This window comes from Pezoporus wallicus, unplaced genomic scaffold (genome assembly GCF_028554395.1).
Source record: "Pezoporus wallicus isolate ANWC-B61680 ecotype Strahan unplaced genomic scaffold, APGP_CSIRO_Pwel_v1 contig_3858, whole genome shotgun sequence".
NCBI classification, from domain to species: Eukaryota; Metazoa; Chordata; class Aves; order Psittaciformes; family Psittacidae; genus Pezoporus; species Pezoporus wallicus.
In genome coordinates, this window is record NW_026638754.1 from 2,013,411 (window position 1) to 2,033,617 (window position 20,207).

The following is a 20,207-nucleotide window of genomic DNA, read 5'->3' on the forward strand; positions in this document are numbered from 1 at the left end:
ACCCACTCAACCTCTATTTGCGATGTTATCTTTTCGTTACCTTGCCCGTCCCTGAAGTTCATTGGTGCTTTTCTAGAGCCTTATAAGACCGGTTGGCACAGAACCTATCTTTCATCCTGGTGCATTTGCTGGCCTCTGCTCTGAGGAGAGGAGAGGCAGCTGGTCCCTGTCTGACCCAGCTCCTCCCCCATGAAGCTGTGATTTCTGAGCCTCCTGAGCCTGCACATCTTTCCAGCAATTTGGTTTTTATGCTGATCCCAGCCCAGCATATAGACCTGGCACAACCTGTAACTGCCTCCATTGAAGGCCAGTGCACCCTTAATCATAAACACAAGTCCTTGCAGAAAGTATTCAGGGAAAATCTTGTTTAGCTGTTCCCATCTGAATAAAAAGTGTAATTTTGAACACATTTAATAGATTTATTACATTTAAAAGAACATAGAAGTCGATAGATTCTTTAGAAACCCGATCATTACTGAGACAAGGTATTTCTTTCTCTATCAGCTTTATGCAAATGTTTTTCTGCTTATTCAGTAAGTGGCAACTAGAAAACCTCATCCTTTGGTAGCTGAGTGCGCTATACCCAGCTCTCACTAAGCTGCAAAACAAATTGCTTTGATCCTTCAGATCACAAAATCCACAGCAGTTAATGGCCTTTTAAAAGCTTTTAAGGCAAGTTTTCACAAATACATAACTAAGACATTTGCTTTGACTTTTCAATAGCTTATGGGAGTGTTGTGGTTGGATACATCTCCTGCAGTTTCCTTTGCTTTTCGCCATGGGCCAATTTCTGCCCCACAGGAAGCCACAGTGTGCCAACGGTGGCTGGGTTGGCCTCAGGTGGCCACATTACTGCAAACCCCAGTCCACTGGGGATGGACAAACACTCCTCCAGTAAAGCCTTTCACCCAGCCTGGCCCCAGATTTTCTCTCACGGAGGAATCACCAACTGGTGCTCAAATTCCTGAGCACTTCAGTATCCAGCGCGTGACTGTGGACCAGCACGAGATCCTTCGGAAGATGCTTGAGCAAAGTCAGCCATGCAGTTGGTGGTGGTGGCCTTGCAGAAAATGCCCCATCTTTGCATCTCACTGTGTTCCTCATGGCAGGAACAAATAGCCACAAGGAGTCTGAAGGAGAGTTGAGTGTCGGTCAGAAGAGTCCTGCCAGAAGTACATCCTTCCAGAGCTGCCTCAGTTTATGCAGAGACAACTCAGCAGCAGCACTGTCATGCAGAAATGGGAAGCAAATGCTGCAGAATTTGTATTGATTAGTCATCAGCTTCTGCGCAATGAAAGACAAAGGCAAAACTGACGTAAAAGTAAAGAAGACCTTGGGCATATTCCCTGCGTGGACCAGGGAGGGCAAAAGCTGTGGTCCTCAAGCACCAGTAGCCTGCGCATCATGTACGGGAGATCCAGCCAGCGCTCTTTGGTGCTTTGCAGGTGTGAACATCAACCACTTCCAGGCAGTCCTGGCAGCGCACAGCGCAGCACCAGTGGAACTTGCACTCGCACTTTGTCATCCTGCTGACACGGGACGTGTCGTAGCCTCTCCCACAGCACATCACCTCACAGCTGTCCATGCCGCGGGACGTCTGGTTACAAACCCGGCCGGCTGTCCCGAGGGACCCTGCAAGGGGAGCGCAGTGAAGGTCAGGAGGTGGGCTTTAGGGAAGGATAGAACACGTGAAATAGGGGTAGGAGACATAACCTGCAGTGTATTTGATCCTTTAGCATCACACCTCCAGGGATTCAGTATCAAGCCAATGAGGTGATTCTGCCCCTCTGCTCTGCTCTAGTGAGACCCCACCTGGAGTACTGCATTCACCTCTGGGGTCCTCAGTACAGGAAAGATATGAGCCTGTTGGAGAGGGTGCAGAGGAGGGCCACAAAAATGACCAGAGGGAGCACCTCCCCTATGAGGAAAGGCTGAGAGAGTTGGGATTGTTCAGCCTGGAGAAGAGAAGACTGGGGAGACCTTATTGTGGCCTCTCCTCTCAGTTCTTAAAGGGGCCTATAAGAAAGATGGGGAGAGACTTTTCATCAGGGCCTGCTGCAATAGGATGAGGGGTAATGGCTTTACACTAAAAGAAGGGAGATTCAGACTGGATGTGAGGAAGAAATTCTTTACGATGAGGGTGGTGAAACACTGGAACAGGTTGCCCAGAGAGGTGATGGATGCACCATTTCTGGAGACATTCAAGGCCAGGCTGGATGTGGTTCTGAGCAACCTGATCTATTGAAGAGGAGCTGGAATAGATGACCTTTGAAGGTCCCTTCCAACTCAAACTATTCTATGATTCTATAAATACCTATAATAAGGTAAAACTGCTCTCAAATTTCTCCTAGAAATCAGGTCTGGAGTTGAGAAGGTGCAAAATGGACCCCATACTTCAAGGCGCTGCCTGATTCTGTTAGTATCACCATGCTTGCTTCATCTTTCCATAGCACCTTTGTCCTCTCCAGCAAGGAGACACCCTCCCCGAGGCAGCCGTACAACCAGTCCCCGGGGCTGTGTGAAGTGGGGTGTCTCTTCATGTTCTTAAAACCTCTCTGGAGTGGCTGAAATGCCTCTGCCTATCTCCACGTGGCACAAAACAGCTCTTTAGGGCATGTCATTGCTGGAACAGCAACTGAACCACATAGGAGCAACTGTTCATCTAACACAAGCTTATCTTAGGGTACTCTTTGGGATCTACACCACAGCTGTTGACAGATTATTGCTACCGATCTGAAAATTATGAATACTCATTGCTTTATCTAATTTCTTATGTATTGCTACAATAAACCAATTTCAGGTATATCCAGAAGATTAACTTGTTCTGACATTTTCCCTAGACCTGGTTATAGCTCCATTCTTATGTTGTTGGCCAAAACAGGATTCCCTAAATATTGACTGTGGTCATCAAATTAACTGGAAACATTTTACAAAGTTTATTAACAGATGTACATCAAACATCAACAATTTACTTTCTCAAAGAAAAAAAAATACGTGCAGAAGTTAATTGAAATTTGCATGAGTGAGGATAGCAAACCCATCTTAATAAATCATAAGCTGTAATTATTAAAAATCTAAGCTTCATAAATTCTTATTTTCTTTTTTTTTTCCCCTATGGTGTACTTCTGGTTGTATGCACTGATGTTGCTGTATTGAAGCAGTTCACAACACACCAGTATTTGTTGTTTCTCCATCCCCTACAGCACTTGATGTCTTTTCAGGCCTGGGTCCAGCCCCTGAGGCAGTGAGGAGTTTCATGGACTTCCATGAAGTCACCTTCTCAGACCATGGCTCTTGCATCTAAGTCAGGACAGGCTTTGACTGCTGCTTGGAGGAGTGTTTGAGTCCCTGGAAGGCATCTCAGCCTTCTCCCCCATAACCTCTACACCTGTGTTTATTTAAATATTCAAATATTCAGTGAGTAGAGGTGTTGGGTGGCCACCTGCCCCCAGCTCAAGGGTCCTCAGCTGCAGAGGTGCTGCTGTGCCAGCAAGGTAGAGACCTGCTGAGCCACCCAAGAGGGAAAAGGCAGAGGGAGAAGACAGATGGACAGAGCCAGAGATGGGCTTCTGCTCCAGTAGCCTGTTAAATCCCGGATGTCCTGTGGATCCAAGCCTGCTCACACTGTTGCCAGGGACTAGCACTCTGCACAGCATCTTTGGCAGGCAGCTGAACAGTGCTTAAAAGTCTCTGCTGTTTTGGGGAGCACCTCACTTGGATGTAAAAACCAGTGACGTTGCATCGGGCTCACCCTGCACCAAGGAACCAGCAGTAACTCCCGGTCTCCTGTCCCAACAGCCAGTGCTGGTGCCTGGATCCCATGCAGAGGGTCCTGGGGCAGAGAAGTACCACCATGAGCAGACATCACCCCTAGCAAGCCCTCTGCTATGCAGCTATCCCTACAAGGCCAGCTGCACTGAGGCAACCTACTCAACAGGCAAAGCAGGGATGCCAAAAGGCTCTTCCCAGATCCTTTTTTAGGAATCGCTCGACACTGGGGCAAGAAAGACTTCCTGTGATCCCGGGTGCCCGCAGCCTGGGGATGGGCTGAGGAGTCAGGAGGATGCAAAGCTACAGGATCTGCCTGTGGTCCCTTAGGAAGCCTGGGGCAGAAAGCAAACCAAACCCTGCTTCCCGGCCACCACGTTCTCCTCCATCCACGATGCTGTGCAGAGCACTGTGACATCTTATTTAGTGCTGGTGCTTCTGTCAGCCCAAAGCAATATCCATTGCATCCCAGATTGTACAAAATACAACTGAATAGCCACTTTTATAGGTGCTTGTCCTGCCCTCTGCTCAAAGAAAAAGGAAAGTACAAAGGCAAAACTTGCCACTGCTGCGATTAATGTTCTGCGTCAGGAATTTGGTGTGAATTCCTGCTCACCTCCCTGCACCACTCCCCTTCACCTCCCTTGCTCTGCGTCCTGCTTTACCCCACGGACAAGGCCCAGCCTCAGTGTCCTGGTGTGCCTGGGCTGTGTAATGCAGCACACCCAGGACAACTATCTCCACCTGTGATTTGGGGTAGATGTCAAAACACTGAGTGTTTCACTCTCTGCATGTGGTTTGTGTGCTACAAGCTGGTCACTCAATGGATCCTTCACTGTGCCACTGTCATTTAGTGGCCAGACCAGTGTCATTTCTCCATCAGAGGAACAGCAAAGCTGCTTTCCACCTCAGCTCGCCTCCCGCCTGGCTGCAGGTGGTGACGAAAGACCCCAGCCCCCCCACACCCTGCAGGACCTGCCCTGGAAAGGTCTGACCACATTCCTCAGCTGAGGCATAGGCTAGTTTCCAACTCCAAAATTCTCATTTCCAGATGCTTGGGGAAATAGCACAGCAGTGAAGGAGAACCTCAGCAGGAGACACCCACTGGTTTCAACAGGAGTTTTACCACTGACTTCAAATGCAAAATGATTTCAGCTGCTAACAGAGTCAGAAGCTGGTATCATCTGATACTGCCCAGAATACATCATCTACTGTGCCACTAGGAGAGGAGGCTAAATTATCCACAGAACGTGACAGAAACGAAAGCAGGCTCATGCAAACACTTATTTTCTGAGCAAAACCAATGTTTGCTGACAGTTCAGACAGCATCTTCAGCATCTCTGCAGCTTCTCTCATGAGAAAGAAAATGAGCAATACTGACGGCAAGCGGCCAGTGCTCCTCAGTGGGCACTCAGGTGCCCAGGTGATGAAGGCAGCAGAAGACACCAAACTAAACAAGGCAGTTTTCCGACCTTTGCAATGCACCTACTCAGCATTTAAGAGGCAGGAGGATGTTCTAACTTGCAAAAAGCTTTCATGCAACCTCTTTGTGTTTATTTCAAGCGTTGGAATTGCCACACCGAAACACAACGTTATACCTGCCAAAACATCCTCAGCTTTTAACACTGCCAACTTTTAAGGCCCATACATCAAACCCTTTCTTCTTGGTTTGCACAGTTTTTTTCTTAAGCAAACATATGGTAGAGTTGAAAAACATCTTTTTCCCACCCTACAGCACTAAGATGTATTTATTCCCTTAAAACTCAAGTTTTCCCTTCTATTCCTCCTGATTAACAATCTGATTTTAAGCAATAAAATTGTTGATTATTTGACTTTCACCTAAAAAAAAAGCCCAAAATAAAACAGTGAAACCCCCAACAACAATAACCAATTTCCACTGAAGAGAACAGGCAGCGCACACCAGCAGCAGCCTTGCTGGAGGGGCTGGGATTTCCCAGGCCAGCAACAGATTCAGTTTAGAGTGAAGACGTGTCTCTTTCTAGTTTCCAACTGCTCTGAAGGCTGCCATAACCTCTCCACTCCCAGTGGCTCTTGGGGGGACTGCACTGCTCCCTGGCCGGACGGTGCTTGTAGGAGAGCTGCCCTGATGGAAGTCATTGCGAGCTCCACTGTCAGCTTCCACGGGGCTGGGAGTGCACCCAACAAGTTTGCAATGTGTAAAGGGGGAGACACAAGCCAAGAAGTCACACAGGAACTGCCTGTATGTAGCTAATCTCAGTGAGAAGTTTCTAACATAGATCAGGATTGGTTTCCCTCCATGGGTTACATACCTCAAGCACTAACACATCTTGCATAGCACCAGTACTTTGCAGGCTATACTTGAATTTCCCACCTGTCTTTCGCTCTGGACTCTGTCTCATTCATCTCAAAAATGCAGCAAATAGCTCATGTTGGGCAGCAGGGGAAATAAATTAACAGGAAAATAACTCTGTGAAGAGAAGCAACAGACCCTGGGCATGTTGCTTGTTGCCCCATGCGCATCTCCAGGGGCTGCCTGTAGCACTGCACATGCATCTCCACAGAGCTGGGTGTGGAGGGTTTTCAAACACCATCACAACACCCCAGATGCCTACTGGGGATACACAAAGTAGCCACCGCAACCCAGGTACATAATCCCCACCCCACGCACAGGCAGAGGCAGCGATGCTGGCTTTACAAGTGCCTAAATCATGACCACATGAGCATCAGGAGAAACCTGCAGATGACTTGAAGCACATGGCACATGGGTTTGCAGCAGGTCCTGAAGGACTGCTGGAACAGCTCAAGATCATCTGCACACAGATGTGCCCTACCTCTGCTCCACCGCCACCCCCACATGGCCAAAGCCTCACTGCTGCCAGAACAGTTGTGAACAGTCAGCCCACGCTCGCCAACGCCACCCTGCCGCTCACCCATCACCTCCACACTGGTGTCCAGGCCTGGGCACACAACCTGCCCGCTCATATGCACCACCTCAACATACACAGCTGAGCCCAGCTCGCTCTGCACACTCTGGTGGGGGTCTCCCTGCAGGAAGAGGCCTCACTCAAACACTGCCCAGAGAGTTTTGTACAAATTAATTTGTAATAAGCCTGTTCTGAAATGTTTTCTTTTGCAGGAAGACATTACACTGCTTTCATAGTGTGCATGGACAGCAGCCTGTAACGAAGGCTTGGCCAGCAACCTGGTGATGCCCACGCTATGGCTTCTATGTTATAACACGGTCTCTACTTACCCAATAGTACATTCAAAGCATGGTAAACTTACAACAGCTTTCAATCAACCCAGCCTGTGTGGATGGTCAGACAGCAATCTTCTGAAACTTCAACGGCTACTGACTGAAGCTTACAAGCAGATAAGCAAGAGGCATTTTTCAGAGCATTTTGGAGGTGCAGTAAGGGTAAGACAGTATGTACAACATAAGGACTGATGCTTGCATAGAAATCATTTTATTTTCCTTCACAGCTTTATAATTTCTAACAGGTCTCCCCATGTGCAGTCCTGGCTACTCTGCACTGGTCTGGGGAGCTGGGAATTCATGATAACGTAAGAGAAGATCATGCAAAGTGTGGCAAAAATTAGTACGTTTATGACAAGGTTTTCGTATCCCTCTTGGATGTCCTACCTCTGTTTCTATCAGATTGTGAGTACAAAATTGTGAATAAAGATTGTTTCAGCTCCGCATAAGCAGAGTTAAATGAATTCTGAACACTTCTGATAATCTTCCTTTGGTCCTTTTCTGAAAGTCCTGAAATCTTAATGCTAGACAAGACGTGGTTAGGTTATTGCGTTCTCTTGCTATTGAGATGCTAGCAGTGATTTCCATAGATTATACCTCTCCCCAAATTAATAACTCCTCTTTTCCTTTAGAAAAAAAACAATATTAATACCACATTCTTCATCTTGTACGGGTGATCCATGTATGTACGTCCAGCTGCCTCCCCCAGAAATACTGCCAGACCCAGTGGGGTATATTCAGCCCTAGGACCCTCCAGTGCCTGCCTGGCAACCAGAAAAAAGAACCAGTGCTAAAAGCTCCTACGGCAGAAGATGAAGGATGTGGGGTTTTTGGTTAAGGCACTGATGATACAGGCCCTGAGCACCTTCAATTTACTGGCCATAGTAAATTACTTTATGCAAGCCACAGAGGACACTGGCTTGGTCATTTTACAGTTTGTGAAGCTGTCTCTTAGTCAAGTTGTGACGCTTCGTAAGTTTTACTGTGGGAATCCTTTGTTCAGTCCCAGTACTAACCAATCCCCAGATATTTTGTTTGATTGATTGTTTCCTGAAGCACTAAATCGATTAAATTCCCGCAAGAATGAAAGGCACAACTGTATTCAAGGGCATACTGACGTGCTGTGTTATTAGATTTAGCTGATGCTGAGATGTTCCCCACCTATTTCCAAACTCAGACTTCCATAATCTCATTTCATTTCCAGTCATTTAACAGGGCTGACACTCTGGACCACTCAAGAGGGAAAACCAAAGATAATAAAGAAAAAATGCTGTTCAGCTGCAGAAATCACCTCTTTCAAAGCCAAATGAGCTTTAGATTCTCTTTTGCTCCATGCAGGCAGCAGGACATCCCACATCCCACTCAAGGTTTACCACAGCTTGCCAAAAATGTGCTCTTCCAAACAGACACATTCTCTGAATTCTGGGCAGGGAAGAAACACGGCCTCACCCACAGCCTTATCTCGAGCTGAGCCAAAGCACATGTCAGACTCTGCCATCTCTGGGCAGGTTTGACAGCATCAGGCAAGAGCACACAACATACTGCAGGCAAAAATGCCCACTCTCCTCCACGATAGCAAGGCTGACAGATGAGATTAGGCTCAGCACAAAAAGATTATTAAATCGCTTTTTGACATAAAAGTGGTTCACGTACAAGCTCTCCTTTCAGGAGAAAGGAAGCACAGGTTTTACAATGATTGAGGCAACTTCAAATTCTTCAAATCGCCAAAGCTAGTCCCTGCACAGTGCTGCAGTATGCCCATTTATTCACTTGGATTAAAGTATTAGACTTTACAGGATCAACCGCTATTCAAGGAACAATATGTACTTGTGCAGGTAATAAGCATCACCTGCAAAAGCCATGAATAACATTTAAAATTACCTTGGCTACTCAACTAACCAGAAACACTGTACAACACGAGTGTACTGGAGGAAATCCTGGGTTCACTGAAGTCAAGAGTACATGACCAGGATTTCACATATTGTTCTTATTTGAGTGCAGTTGTTTTGCAATGCTTATTCCAAGTAAACTTGGACTGTAAATATGCAGCAATGCCAAAAGGAGTTGAGCTGCATTGCTATTCAGATACTTACAGATATGTCATACAGGGTGCAATCCGGTATGTTATACAACCTATTAATTAGTTCCACAACATCCCTCATACATTATTCAGCCTGGCTCTCTTTTCCAAATTTCTGGTTTTCTAGTTGCTAGTTCTTAATTGCTGCATCAGGAAATACTATACGTGGGTCATGAACCAACACTGGGATTCCTGGTGCTTGGCAGGTCCTTGAATCCTGTAACACTGTTAAGTGCGTCTCTCTTGAAAACTACAAAAGCAGAAAAAATTCCATGTGAACAGCAGCCCTGAAAATTCACCTCTTCCCACTGGAGCTGGCACAGCTCTTCAGAAAACGCGATGGTTATCATGGACGGAGCCAACACTGTCTTGCAAAGAGCTGTGTCACTCAATGCAGTGTGCTGTGCCCCACTGACCTCTATCCTTTCATCCACCTGCATGTCCTCTAGATGCCCTGTCCCACATACTGACAGTGGCACACCTACATTATCGATGGGGAGAGCTGTGTCTGCAACTAGGGGATCCACAGTCAGCTCCAGATAGAGGAGGACACTGGTCTCTTGGATGTCTGCAGCAGTAGCATAACGGTATGGACAAGAAGAAATGTGACAGAAGGGGACATAGAGAATTAACAGGCTTGGGACTGATGTAGTTACATCTGGCAGCTCTGGAGTAAGCTGTGGGATACAAGCATGTACAAGCTGTGTAAAGTATGGACCTGCCCCCAGAGCAGAACTCAAACTTGTCCTAAAAGCAGCTTTTGCCTTGCAGCAGCTCCAGAGCTCCTTAGCACCTGGAAGAAACTGCTGCATTGTACTAGAACTAGTGTCTGGTTAACATCTAGGGGTATCGAAGAGCTATTCTTCTTGTAAAGAACCGGCCTTCCAAAATATGTTCCTGCCCGTTTACTGCTGATTACATGCATGGATTTACATATACATATACACATACACACACACTCAATAGTAAGTACTTCAAAGTACAAATGTCTGAAATAAAACCATTCAGGTGTAATGATAGAGGCTTACCTACGTCCCTGTCCCTGATACAGTAGTCTGGAGAGCTTTCAAAGTATACCAGGTCATTCTTAGTTGGCTTCTTAAATCTCTTATTAGCCACAGTGAAACCCGTGCCATCTTGATTCATGACCACCTGAATCGCTCCATTGTATTTCTTCCACAGATAATCTCCCGTTTTCCTAAAGTCTGCCATGGCCAGCCAACAGGTCCTTAGAGTGCATGATCCACTCACACCGTGACATTTGCACTCCTGTTTCAAAAACCGCTTCACGGCCTGTTTAGAAACGCAGTAAAATATACACAGATAAAACAAAGTGTCATTTCTTTTCCGTTCATCCTGCAATGCCAGCCTCGCAGACCTGCAGGTCTCCAAATCACGGTCTGTAGTGACACCCACTGGTAACATCAAGTCATCCCCACACGGTTGGCCTGCTCTGGTTGCTTGACTCAACCCTACACACAAGCCTCCGGCTGGTGGGCTTATCTTCCTCACTCCTGCAAGCCGTCCCGAGGGTCGGGATGCTCCATAACGCTAGGACAAAGGCTGCACAGGAGGAAGAGGTCTGGGAAGTGGACAGAATCACTCAGCCTCTTGGTAGCCCAAAGTACCTCTTTCCCCACTGTTCCCACGGAAGCACCGCCATGCTGCCCCTCTCTAGCTCAGATTCACAAAGCTGCTCCCTGCCCTGAATAGTGTTTCAAATATTGCCCAGACATTTATAGGCATTTCCTATTTAAATAATTTGACAGACTGTGCAAAGCATCCCCCCCAGGCTCGGCATCACATCCATGCAAAAGTTTAAAATACAATAGATTTTAAACGCTTATAAACCTTCAAGCAAACACTGTAGAATAAGCCCTTCATTAGTTTGCACTGGAGAGATCACCTTCATCATTAATTTAATGTTTGGATAGCACTAAAGCCATTACAGCTTCCTCTCAGACATTCAGGCTACCTGTATGATGCTGGAGAACAACAGATGGGTCCATAGACAATAAATAATTCATTTGTAATTTTGAAGATGCTGATATTTAATCTATAAATATTATGCCTTAAGGGCTCATGGAATATGGACATTTTAGAGTTTGTACAAGAAGACCAGCATCATGGGAGGAAAGTAAGAGAGAGGAAAGGTCCATGATTAGAAACGAGACTGATGCACAGCAGGGCAGTGTTTTTCAGTCAGGCATTAAGTTATAAAGTGAGAATTGTATTTTAGAACCAAAGTACTTTTAATTTTCTTTGCAACTTGTAAACAATATGACTACTTCAAAGAAGTCACTGGCATTCCCACAGCCCCACTTCATTGCCAATAGTACTATCACGAACTGGGATTTAAGCAGATGCTTGGTTTTAATTATCTGAGTAGAAATCAGTTTAACTACTTGTAGGTTTAGAACAACTTGCTGGAATAGTGGAAGAATCACATACATAGGAGTGCAGGACTTGCAATTTTTTTGTCAGTGATGTTCCTATAATGATACATAGCATATTATTTTGTATGACTCATATGGGAATATTATAAATATTGATTCTAAGTATTTTTGAGTTAGTAAAAACTGAATAGACTAGTTTTAAAAGAAACCTATCGAAACCCCTTTTGGGGGTGAGAAAATGGCGAGCTCACAGCTGGTCTCATACAGATCCAAATGCCCGGCTTGTGGGCAGGCTGAGGCTGTGAGATCCTTGCACAGCTAAACCTACGCTATTGCATGGTGGTTACAAAACAGCGCGCCTCTCAGTAAGCAAGGGCCTAGAGCATTTGAGAATGGGTTATTTTTAATCTAATATTAAGGAAAATTTGATCTTTTTCTAAAAACCCTACCTCCTTACCAATACTGCCTTACTATTTGGCGTATACTGTTGCAGTGAGTCCAGAGGAGACCACAGAGATGCTCAGAGGGCTGGAGCACCTCTCCTGTGAAAACAGGTTGAGAGAGTTGGGTTTGTTTGGCCCGGAGAAGAGAAGGCTCAGGGGAGAACTTAGAGTAGATTTCCAGTCCCTAAAGGGAGCCTACAAAAAGATGGAGAGGGACTTTTTACAATGGTCTGTAGGGATAGAACAGAGAGAATAGCTTTAAACTGAAAGAGGGTGGATTTAGATCAGATATTGGGAGGAAATTCTTTACTGCTTTGAGCAACCTGCTCTAGTGAAAGGTATCCCTGCCCACGGCACGGGTTGGAACTGGATGAGCTTTAAGGCCCCTTCCAACCCAAACTATTCCGTGATTCTATATATATATTTTTTAAACTTATTAAGATGCTCAACTATTACAGGAAGTACAGGGAGCTAATTCACCCTGATGAAGTCTTTGCTTGTGTTGAAGACTGCAGTCTCTTTTGGAGAGTGACATAAATACAGCCATAGTATTGCATATGAGTATCACTCAGTAATGAAGCAATAGGTTCGTCTGTCTGTACTACAAATTCATTACACCTGCTGGTAATAAACAGATGAAGAAAAGATGTCAAAGGAGAAATACTTATCAGGAAAATCATCTTCTTGCAGTACAAGCCATTAAAATTAGATCTTTGCTTCTAATAAGGGATAGTTAATATAGAATAATTTTACAGTTTATAAAGGGAACTTCTTAATACAAAAAAGATCAGAATTTGATCGATTTCCTCCCTACTGAATATACATTAAGGAAAACCAAAGACAAAGAGGTCTCTATGATCATCTGAGAAGGGCTTGGTCCAGCACTATGAAATATTTTTCTGTGCTATTCCAGTTGTCATGGATGGAGCAGATTTTGATTATGTTTTGAATAATGGCACAGCATATTCCAGTTCCATGCCCTATTCTTACTCTTTATAGCTATCACCACGAAATGTGAGCACATGTATTCCTCAGCCCTCGCACCAGCAGTTGCCGGTACACTCAGCAACTACGCCTACTCGCCTACAACAAAAAAGTAAGGAGTCTTTTTGTGGAAATTCTGGAATGGTATTTTCATACAACATTTCTAAAAGGGGGTTGTTTAGAGCAGGTCATGCCACAAGGAAAATGCCTTTTGGAGGGACATGCGTTTTGGATTCATTGTCTAAAAAAGTGAAGTCGTATTTTCTTTCTGCTCATTTTGTGTTTAGGTTTACCTAAACATGAAGGGACACGATGGTTTTTTTTTCCCTCTAATGCTATTTTGAGTTTGCTCTTTAACAGTCAAGCCTGTTCTTCAGTCTGGCCTTCAGCCTCCCTTAGGAATTTCTATTCTATATTAACCAAAAGTAAACCCCTTCCATATGTAAGGCTCAAAACATGGAGATTTGCATGAAGGTTTCTCCATGCAAACTGATGCTACAACAACTTGGACTCCTGCTTATCTTCTCACACAAGGAGCCAATGAACAGACTCAGACAGGAGTACTGTTAAGCAGTTGAAAATGACCTGATTGGAGATCTCTGCCACACTAAGCCTCCAAGGGAGAAACACCACCTCAGGCTCCTGCTCATCCCATACTTCTTCCTGACTACTGAGACTTGTCAGCCAGAGCCAACCTTTACCTGCCCCAGACCCCTGAGAACTCTCTGAGAGGATCTCCAGGCATCTGCTGGATATATACCCACCTTCCTTCCAGCTCTGTTGTTGTGAAGGTTCATCAGCGCCCTTGCATCTTTTCCTCTCCGTTCTTTGGCATCCACAAAAGCTCTGGCAAACTTAATGCCATAGTCAATGTTATCGCTGCAGCCCCCCCAGTCAAAATGGCCCTTGCTGTCCTTAGCAGAGCCTTTCTTCTTGGGATCACAGGAGCAGGATTTCAGCTCCCCTTGGCTACATGCCCTGGTGATGGCAAAAACAACTCCAGCGGAGGAGATGGCATGCACAAAAGCAGATTCCCGACTACCTGAAACAAAAAGAAGTCACTTTAAAACCACTGGGGTACTTATTTTGAGCAGCTATCCCAGCCCAGCTAGCCTGGACATTTTTGCGAAGCAGAAGATAAAACCGGGCTGAAATCACACAAATAATACACATTCCCTGGAGCCAGAATTAGTCATGGCTTAAACTTGGACCCCTCCCTGGTAAAAGCTCATCAATATAGTGTTAGAGTTGGAAAACATTAAATGCTTGCTTCTGATATTGATTAATATACTTTCATGGATCAGTTGCTCTCTACAGATATGTGAATAGGACAGCTGGTATTTCTAACATGTTTCATCAATTTAGAGAATATATGAAGTGCTGTTACAGAGCTAGGTTTAAGAAATTATTAAGCAGGGACTCTGAAACAACATGCACGCTGCAAAATACTGCAAATAAGGCTTGAAACCAGCTTTTCCTCTTCCGAAGCACTCAGAATAAACACTCCTGCTTAAAGGGCAGCAGGGGGAAATCTTGGGTGTTATTTGCTGAAAATAAGTTAAATTTAGATTTTCTGCCCAGAACCAAGCCCGGTAACCGTAATTCACACAAACAAGTTCCATTAAATCAGTGGCACTGCGTGTGTCATGCTTGAGGCAGGATTTGGCCTGGCAGCTGTGACTTCTACACGCCAGCTGCTTGGGCAGTTTTCCCTCCACTTAATGAAGATACTTTATTATACCAAAGATTATCTGCATTTCTAGACTGTGCCTACTTTTAGGCTATTGGGAATGTATTTCAATGCAGTAATTGCTTAAGTTTATTTTAGGAGGTAGTAATTTACAAAACAGAGCTATATTATATTGTCACAACTCTATAGTAATGGGATATTTTCATACTTTAAAGGTTTTAGCGTGGAAAAGGTGAGAAGTAGATTTCTGTGCAGTGTCTAAGACCCCCTAGCAGTGAGAGAGACCCATGCAGAGGACTTGTAAGGCATAGGTAATGTTAGCACAAAAGCAGGACCCTGAAGAGTGAATATTATCTGTGGTTTTATTGCAGGGGCAGCATTACACAGTTTATCTTATTATTTAGTATTTCTATTCCAGTAACATCTAGATGTTTCAAATAGGAAAAGCCCTGAACATCCATGTGCTGTGCAAACCTTCAGCAAATGGCCACTAAAAGCTTGCAAAAGGACTGGACAAACTCTGCCTTCCCTACGCTGCCTTCAAAATCAGGCGGGGAATACTACGCCTTTTTACAGACCATGCTCTTCTGAAGACTTATTTGGGAGAAGACATATGGAGAAACATCACAACTTTTTAGTGTTAATTAAAAAGAAACACTTGATGTATTTGGAAGAGAAATGCTTCATTTGGGTTTATTAAACTAATCAAAACCATTCCATTTTAAACTAGAGCAATACTAAGCTACAGTCTCTGCCTGATCAGGCTTAGCGCAGAGCCCAGAAGCTTCATGCCTTAATTCTCTCCCATGAGCCAACAGTGAAAACTTCACTTTTGGAAAAAATGCATTTTTACCGTTTTTTATGAAATAGGCTCATCAGCATTAGGCCATGTTCTGCTGGATGTGTTTTCCTGAATGTCAGACAAACCTCATCAAACACTTCAGCAGATGGGTGATGTTACTGCTAACATCTGTAAGGGAACATGAAGCTGGTTATGGGAACCAGCAGCAGAGCCTGGCACTGAATGATGCTCCGTGGATGAAATCCTACTGCTAAGGTCAGCATGCCCAGTCCCTCCTATCCTCCTCTCCATCCCCACCGGTGAGGCTCTGGCCCCAGGGCACCTTCATCCTCCTCTCCTTGCAGGCACCATGCTCCTCACAGCCTGGAGAGGCTGTTACCATGCTGGGAACATCCCAGGGACATGCATGCCAGGGCAGGGTTGGCCCCACCAGCTGTGCACCACAGCTGTGTGCGCAGGCATAGCGTTTGGTGAAAGGAGCCACAGTTCAGAGGAATCTTAGCGAGTTTATCACCTAGGTAAGGACATCCTGGCACAGTAACAGATCTCAGCCATCTCTTTGAGTGAAAAGGACCATATAAACTGTCTGAAGGCTCACTAGATGCCTTAGTTCAACATTTAGATAGCAACAATACCCTGTGTAACTGTCCTCCTGCAAGGTGGGAAGTGCATTGCAGTCCTCAGCTGCTGGGGGTCTGTACAGCCTGGCTCAGACCTACCAGATGTGTCCCTGCTTATCTCTCCTGGAGCCTGATCTGAGGGATGAGTAGTCAAACCCCCCACAGAGGGCTGAGAGTCTGCAGGGCCATGCTGCCCTGGAACAGGCACAGACCCCACACCTCACAGGCAGCCTTCCCCAGTGAAATGCTCCAGGGAGAACCAGCTGTGGAAAGGGTTAACATTTGTCATCCCGACGTCTGCCATCCCAACATTCTGGGAACGTGTTTGGACACAAGCTGCCCCTTTCATACACGCCCCCCCCCCCCCCCCCCCGCCAAGTACTGGTGCCCCTCCATGGGATGGGCCGGAAAGCCCTCTGCCCAAGTGCTGCATTCTGGCACCTCTGTTTCTCTGTGGCCCTTATGTTTTTGGGGCCCATGAGGTACCAAAAAACCTGAGAAGCTGGGAAGTGCAGGGCCAGCCCCTAATACGCCAGTCCCCCTTCCTGAGCCTTTCCCACGTCTGTCTGCTCTGATACAGGTTTTTAAGCAAAGTAGCACTTCTTGTCCTGCTGACTGCGAGACCCGAGGGCGATTTTGCATTTCTCCTTCCCTTCCTCTCAACTGTAAAACGATCGCGGCAAGCAAGGGGAAGCAGAGGAGGAAGGTGTTACCGCGCACCACAGCAGTGACCGTCCCTAAACACCCTCGTATCTCCCCGCCGACCCTCCACAGCCCCTTTTAGCGCCGGGGAAGCGGCGGGAGTTGCGCGGAGGCTGCGCGCCCCGCCGCTCCCCGGCACCGCCCTGTGCGCGCCCCGCGGGACTCACTGCGCTGCAGAACGCGGCCGAGCAGGCGCTGCCCCCGCTCCAGGGCGTTGCAGTCCCAGCGGTGCCTGCGGAACTGGTGCTGGCACTCGGCCGTCCAGGCGGCCACTCCGCGGCCGATGGAGAGCATGGCCTCGGGGTGCCGCCGGCACAGCTGCCGCTGCCGGCTCACAAGCCCCGGCACGTTGTCGCACATCACCCGCGACGAGCCTACGGCCCCCATGTACCTGCGGGAGGGAAGGAACAGGGCAGCGCCGGGCCAACGGGGGCAGGAGCCTTCCTCGGGCTGCAGCTGCCTCCGCCGCCTCTCTGGAAATCCTTTGAAACCAGCCCCCGGTGCTGCGATTTTTAATAAGGCGAAGGAGCAGTGAGGGGAGCCCCCAGCCCCGCTGCTACAGCTCCGTGCAGCACTTAAAAATAAAACCTAAAACCAAACCTTGACAAAATTAAATTACATCATCATCTGTGTCCAGATGGTCTCTATTAGTCCTGAAATGTTTCGAAAGGTACCTTTCATAAAACCCAAGATCCTATAGGTGTCTTTTGAAGGGATCAAACAGGAGAAAATGTCCTTTTATTGTATTTTCATTAGTTTATACGGTCATAAAAGCGTTAAAGCCGTGACTTCAAAAGAAGAAAAAAATAAAGTGTTTAAGTGGCAGTTAAAAAGACACCATTACAAAAAGCCATCGCAATAAATAACGTTCATACTGTGGACACAGATAATAATTCCATTGAAATATTCCCAATCTGATAAATCAGGCTTTGATCCCGTGTCAGCCGGTGTCAAGGTTAAATGTGTTCCCCAGGTTTATAAGGGCGGTTTAATTCCTCTCCCACGCCAAGACTTTTCAGTGCAGGCTTGGTCGGGGTCCCCATCCCGGGTCGGGACTGCAGGGCTGGTCTATGTCTCCACCCCAACCCATCCTACGGGCCCGTTTCGCTGCTGGCTCCCGTGGACGGCCCGCAGCGAGACGGCGAGTCATCGGGACCGGGGTCCGCCGTACTTGCGGGGCAAACTTGACAGGAGGAAGGGGATGGGGGGGCGAGGAAAAGGAGAAAATCATTAATACCAATAAAACCCACCCCTGCTGCAGGCAGCTCCCCGAGGGGCGCGGGGAAGCCGCTGGCAGACAGCGCTCCGCGCCCCTCGGGCGGCTCCGCCTCTGGTAGGGTAGGGTCGGGTCGGGTCCGGTCTGGCAGCACCGGCCGGAAGGTGCCAGCGGCCCCGCCGGACCGGGCCGGGCCCCCCGCACCCCTCCGCCCGCTCGGCCCCACATCTGCTCTGCGCTTATGAAGGAGGCGGCGGCCGGGGAGCAGGGACGGGGTGTGGAAGGAGATGCCGAGCCCGTCTAATCCCACTCGCTGTAAAGCCGGGCTTGCTGGACCGGAGCAGCTGGCAGGAGTGAGCTCCGCTTGTACAAGTCTGAGAGGGAGAGGCTCCCCCTACCCCCCCACTTCCTTAATTTACAATTAATCCGACCCCACCTTCCCCAAGAGCAAATAAAAATTCCTGGAATTGCACAGCTTACCACCATGAGGAGCTGACCGGTGGGGTCGCCCAGACCAAGACCAGGGGAAGAGACCACCAGATCCCAGGGAGAAAGTTCATATTAGAAACGCTTCCCTCCACATCAGGTCTGTCGCGGGGAGCAGAAGGCCCATGGAACAGCGAGGGCCGGCGGGAGCACACGCACCTAGAGGGCTCCTCGTTTCCCGTGGGTCAAGCGCCGCCGCCTCCCCACGCGTGGCCGCGGGACTCACTGATGCCCGCCCGGGGCTCGGGGGGTGCCGGCCGGCCCATCGCCACGGCTTCCTCTCGATTCGCCCCGCGCCCAGTCCTTCAGGACAAGGAGCTCAGCCCCGCTCCCATCCCTCATCTTTGCCCCGCTCCAGCTCTTCCCGGCAGTCCCGGCAGAACTGAAGGGCTGGTGCGGGCTGCTCGCAGACTGGGTGGGTTCGATTTTTTTTTTTTCCTCTGAAACTCTGATGGATGAAATGATGTCAAGAGACACTGGGGGAAGAGGAGGAGGTAACACCTCTGATTAGGCAGAGGATCCCGAGAGCCAGTTGCTTTCCAATGATCCTATAAGCAGACGCTCAGCTCAAAAGCGCTCGCGAATGCTCGGCGGCGGCTCAGGACCTCTTGGCACCCCTCGGAGCCTGCACGGTGCCGCTCTGATGCTGCGCACCCGCAGACACGGAGCGCAGAACGGAGCTGCCCGCGCTATTAGCAGGGAAGCGGAGAGAGCACTGACAGGCCCGGGCCGCCCCTCACCACCCGGCACTGGGGACGCGCCCCCCGGGGCGACCCCGCCCCGACTCACCGGCCGACGGGCTCCGGGGGGACACGACCCGCTGCCGCCTCCCGCCCCGGACCGGACAAGGGAGACGAAAGAGGGACTGGAGGGGAAAGGGGCTGGGGCGGGGAGCGCGGCAATGCCTCCGGGGCTGGAAGCGAATTCAGGAACAAGGAATTCAACAGCTTTTTAACTCGGTGCCATCTCTGTAAGGCAAGTACAGGATAGCAGCTCTTCCAAACAACGATCTACCGCTAACTAGATGGAGATGCCCCAGTTCTAAGTCCTTAGCCGTAACAAACTCTGCAGGTTGCTAAGTAACTCAGGGACTGCACTAGTTCTCGTTCCTAAAAGATGCCTTCAGTTGTCAACTCCGGGTGGAAATCCCGGAAAAACAAACTATGAAGCACCCTGTGAGACCCGTTCTTCAGGCAGCGTATTACAGCCATGACTGCGCAGAGGAGACACCAGTCTTCCAGGCTGCTGCTCAGTACGACTTCATGGGATTCAGATGTAAGCGTTTCAATAAGAAACTTAAAAAGTAGAGCTGTGCCAACTTTCAAGGAGGTAACAGTCACCTACTGACCCATTTAACTTAAATACCCCAAGAAAACCAAACCCAAACACTCCCAAGGAAAACAACCAACCACCCCCCAATATCAGAAAAACTGTTGGCTGCAAAGACTTTGGGTCAAGAGAATTGAAGTGTGGAGCACACATTACTGCTTCTTAGCAGTACTGCCTGCCTAGGGGCAACTACAGTTCCAGTTATTAACTCTAGCAGGTTTTAAAAGCAACAGATCAGCCTTCAACATCTATGTGATATTGTCAGTGTGAACAAAAGCACACTCTGATTTTCAGCTGTTGGCCATCTTCAGCTTCTGAAGCTTATGAGAGAGACCTTGGATCATTTAGCAGAGGAGAGAAAGAGGAACACCGGGGAGAGGACAGCGAATTCCAGCAGTGTTTTAGCTCCCTCTGAGCAGAGGCTACAGTCATCTTTGCTACCAGCCTTCTCAG

General features: G+C 47.8%; 1 protein-coding gene across 1 annotated transcript; it reads right to left on the reverse strand.

Moving 5' to 3' along the window:
* Nucleotides 1-1,044: 1,044 nt before the first annotated feature.
* On the reverse strand, nucleotides 1,045-19,617 carry WNT2 (Wnt family member 2). Its single transcript, XM_057412159.1, has 6 exons — nucleotides 19,382-19,617; nucleotides 18,420-18,901; nucleotides 16,891-17,114; nucleotides 13,674-13,951; nucleotides 10,115-10,379; nucleotides 1,045-1,632 (listed from the first exon to the last, which is right to left on the reverse strand). Exons 2-6 carry the CDS (start codon nucleotides 18,497-18,499, stop codon nucleotides 1,403-1,405), a joined length of 1,077 nt encoding a protein of 358 aa, XP_057268142.1. The 5' UTR covers nucleotides 18,500-18,901; nucleotides 19,382-19,617; the 3' UTR covers nucleotides 1,045-1,402.
* Nucleotides 19,618-20,207: the final 590 nt, after the last annotated feature.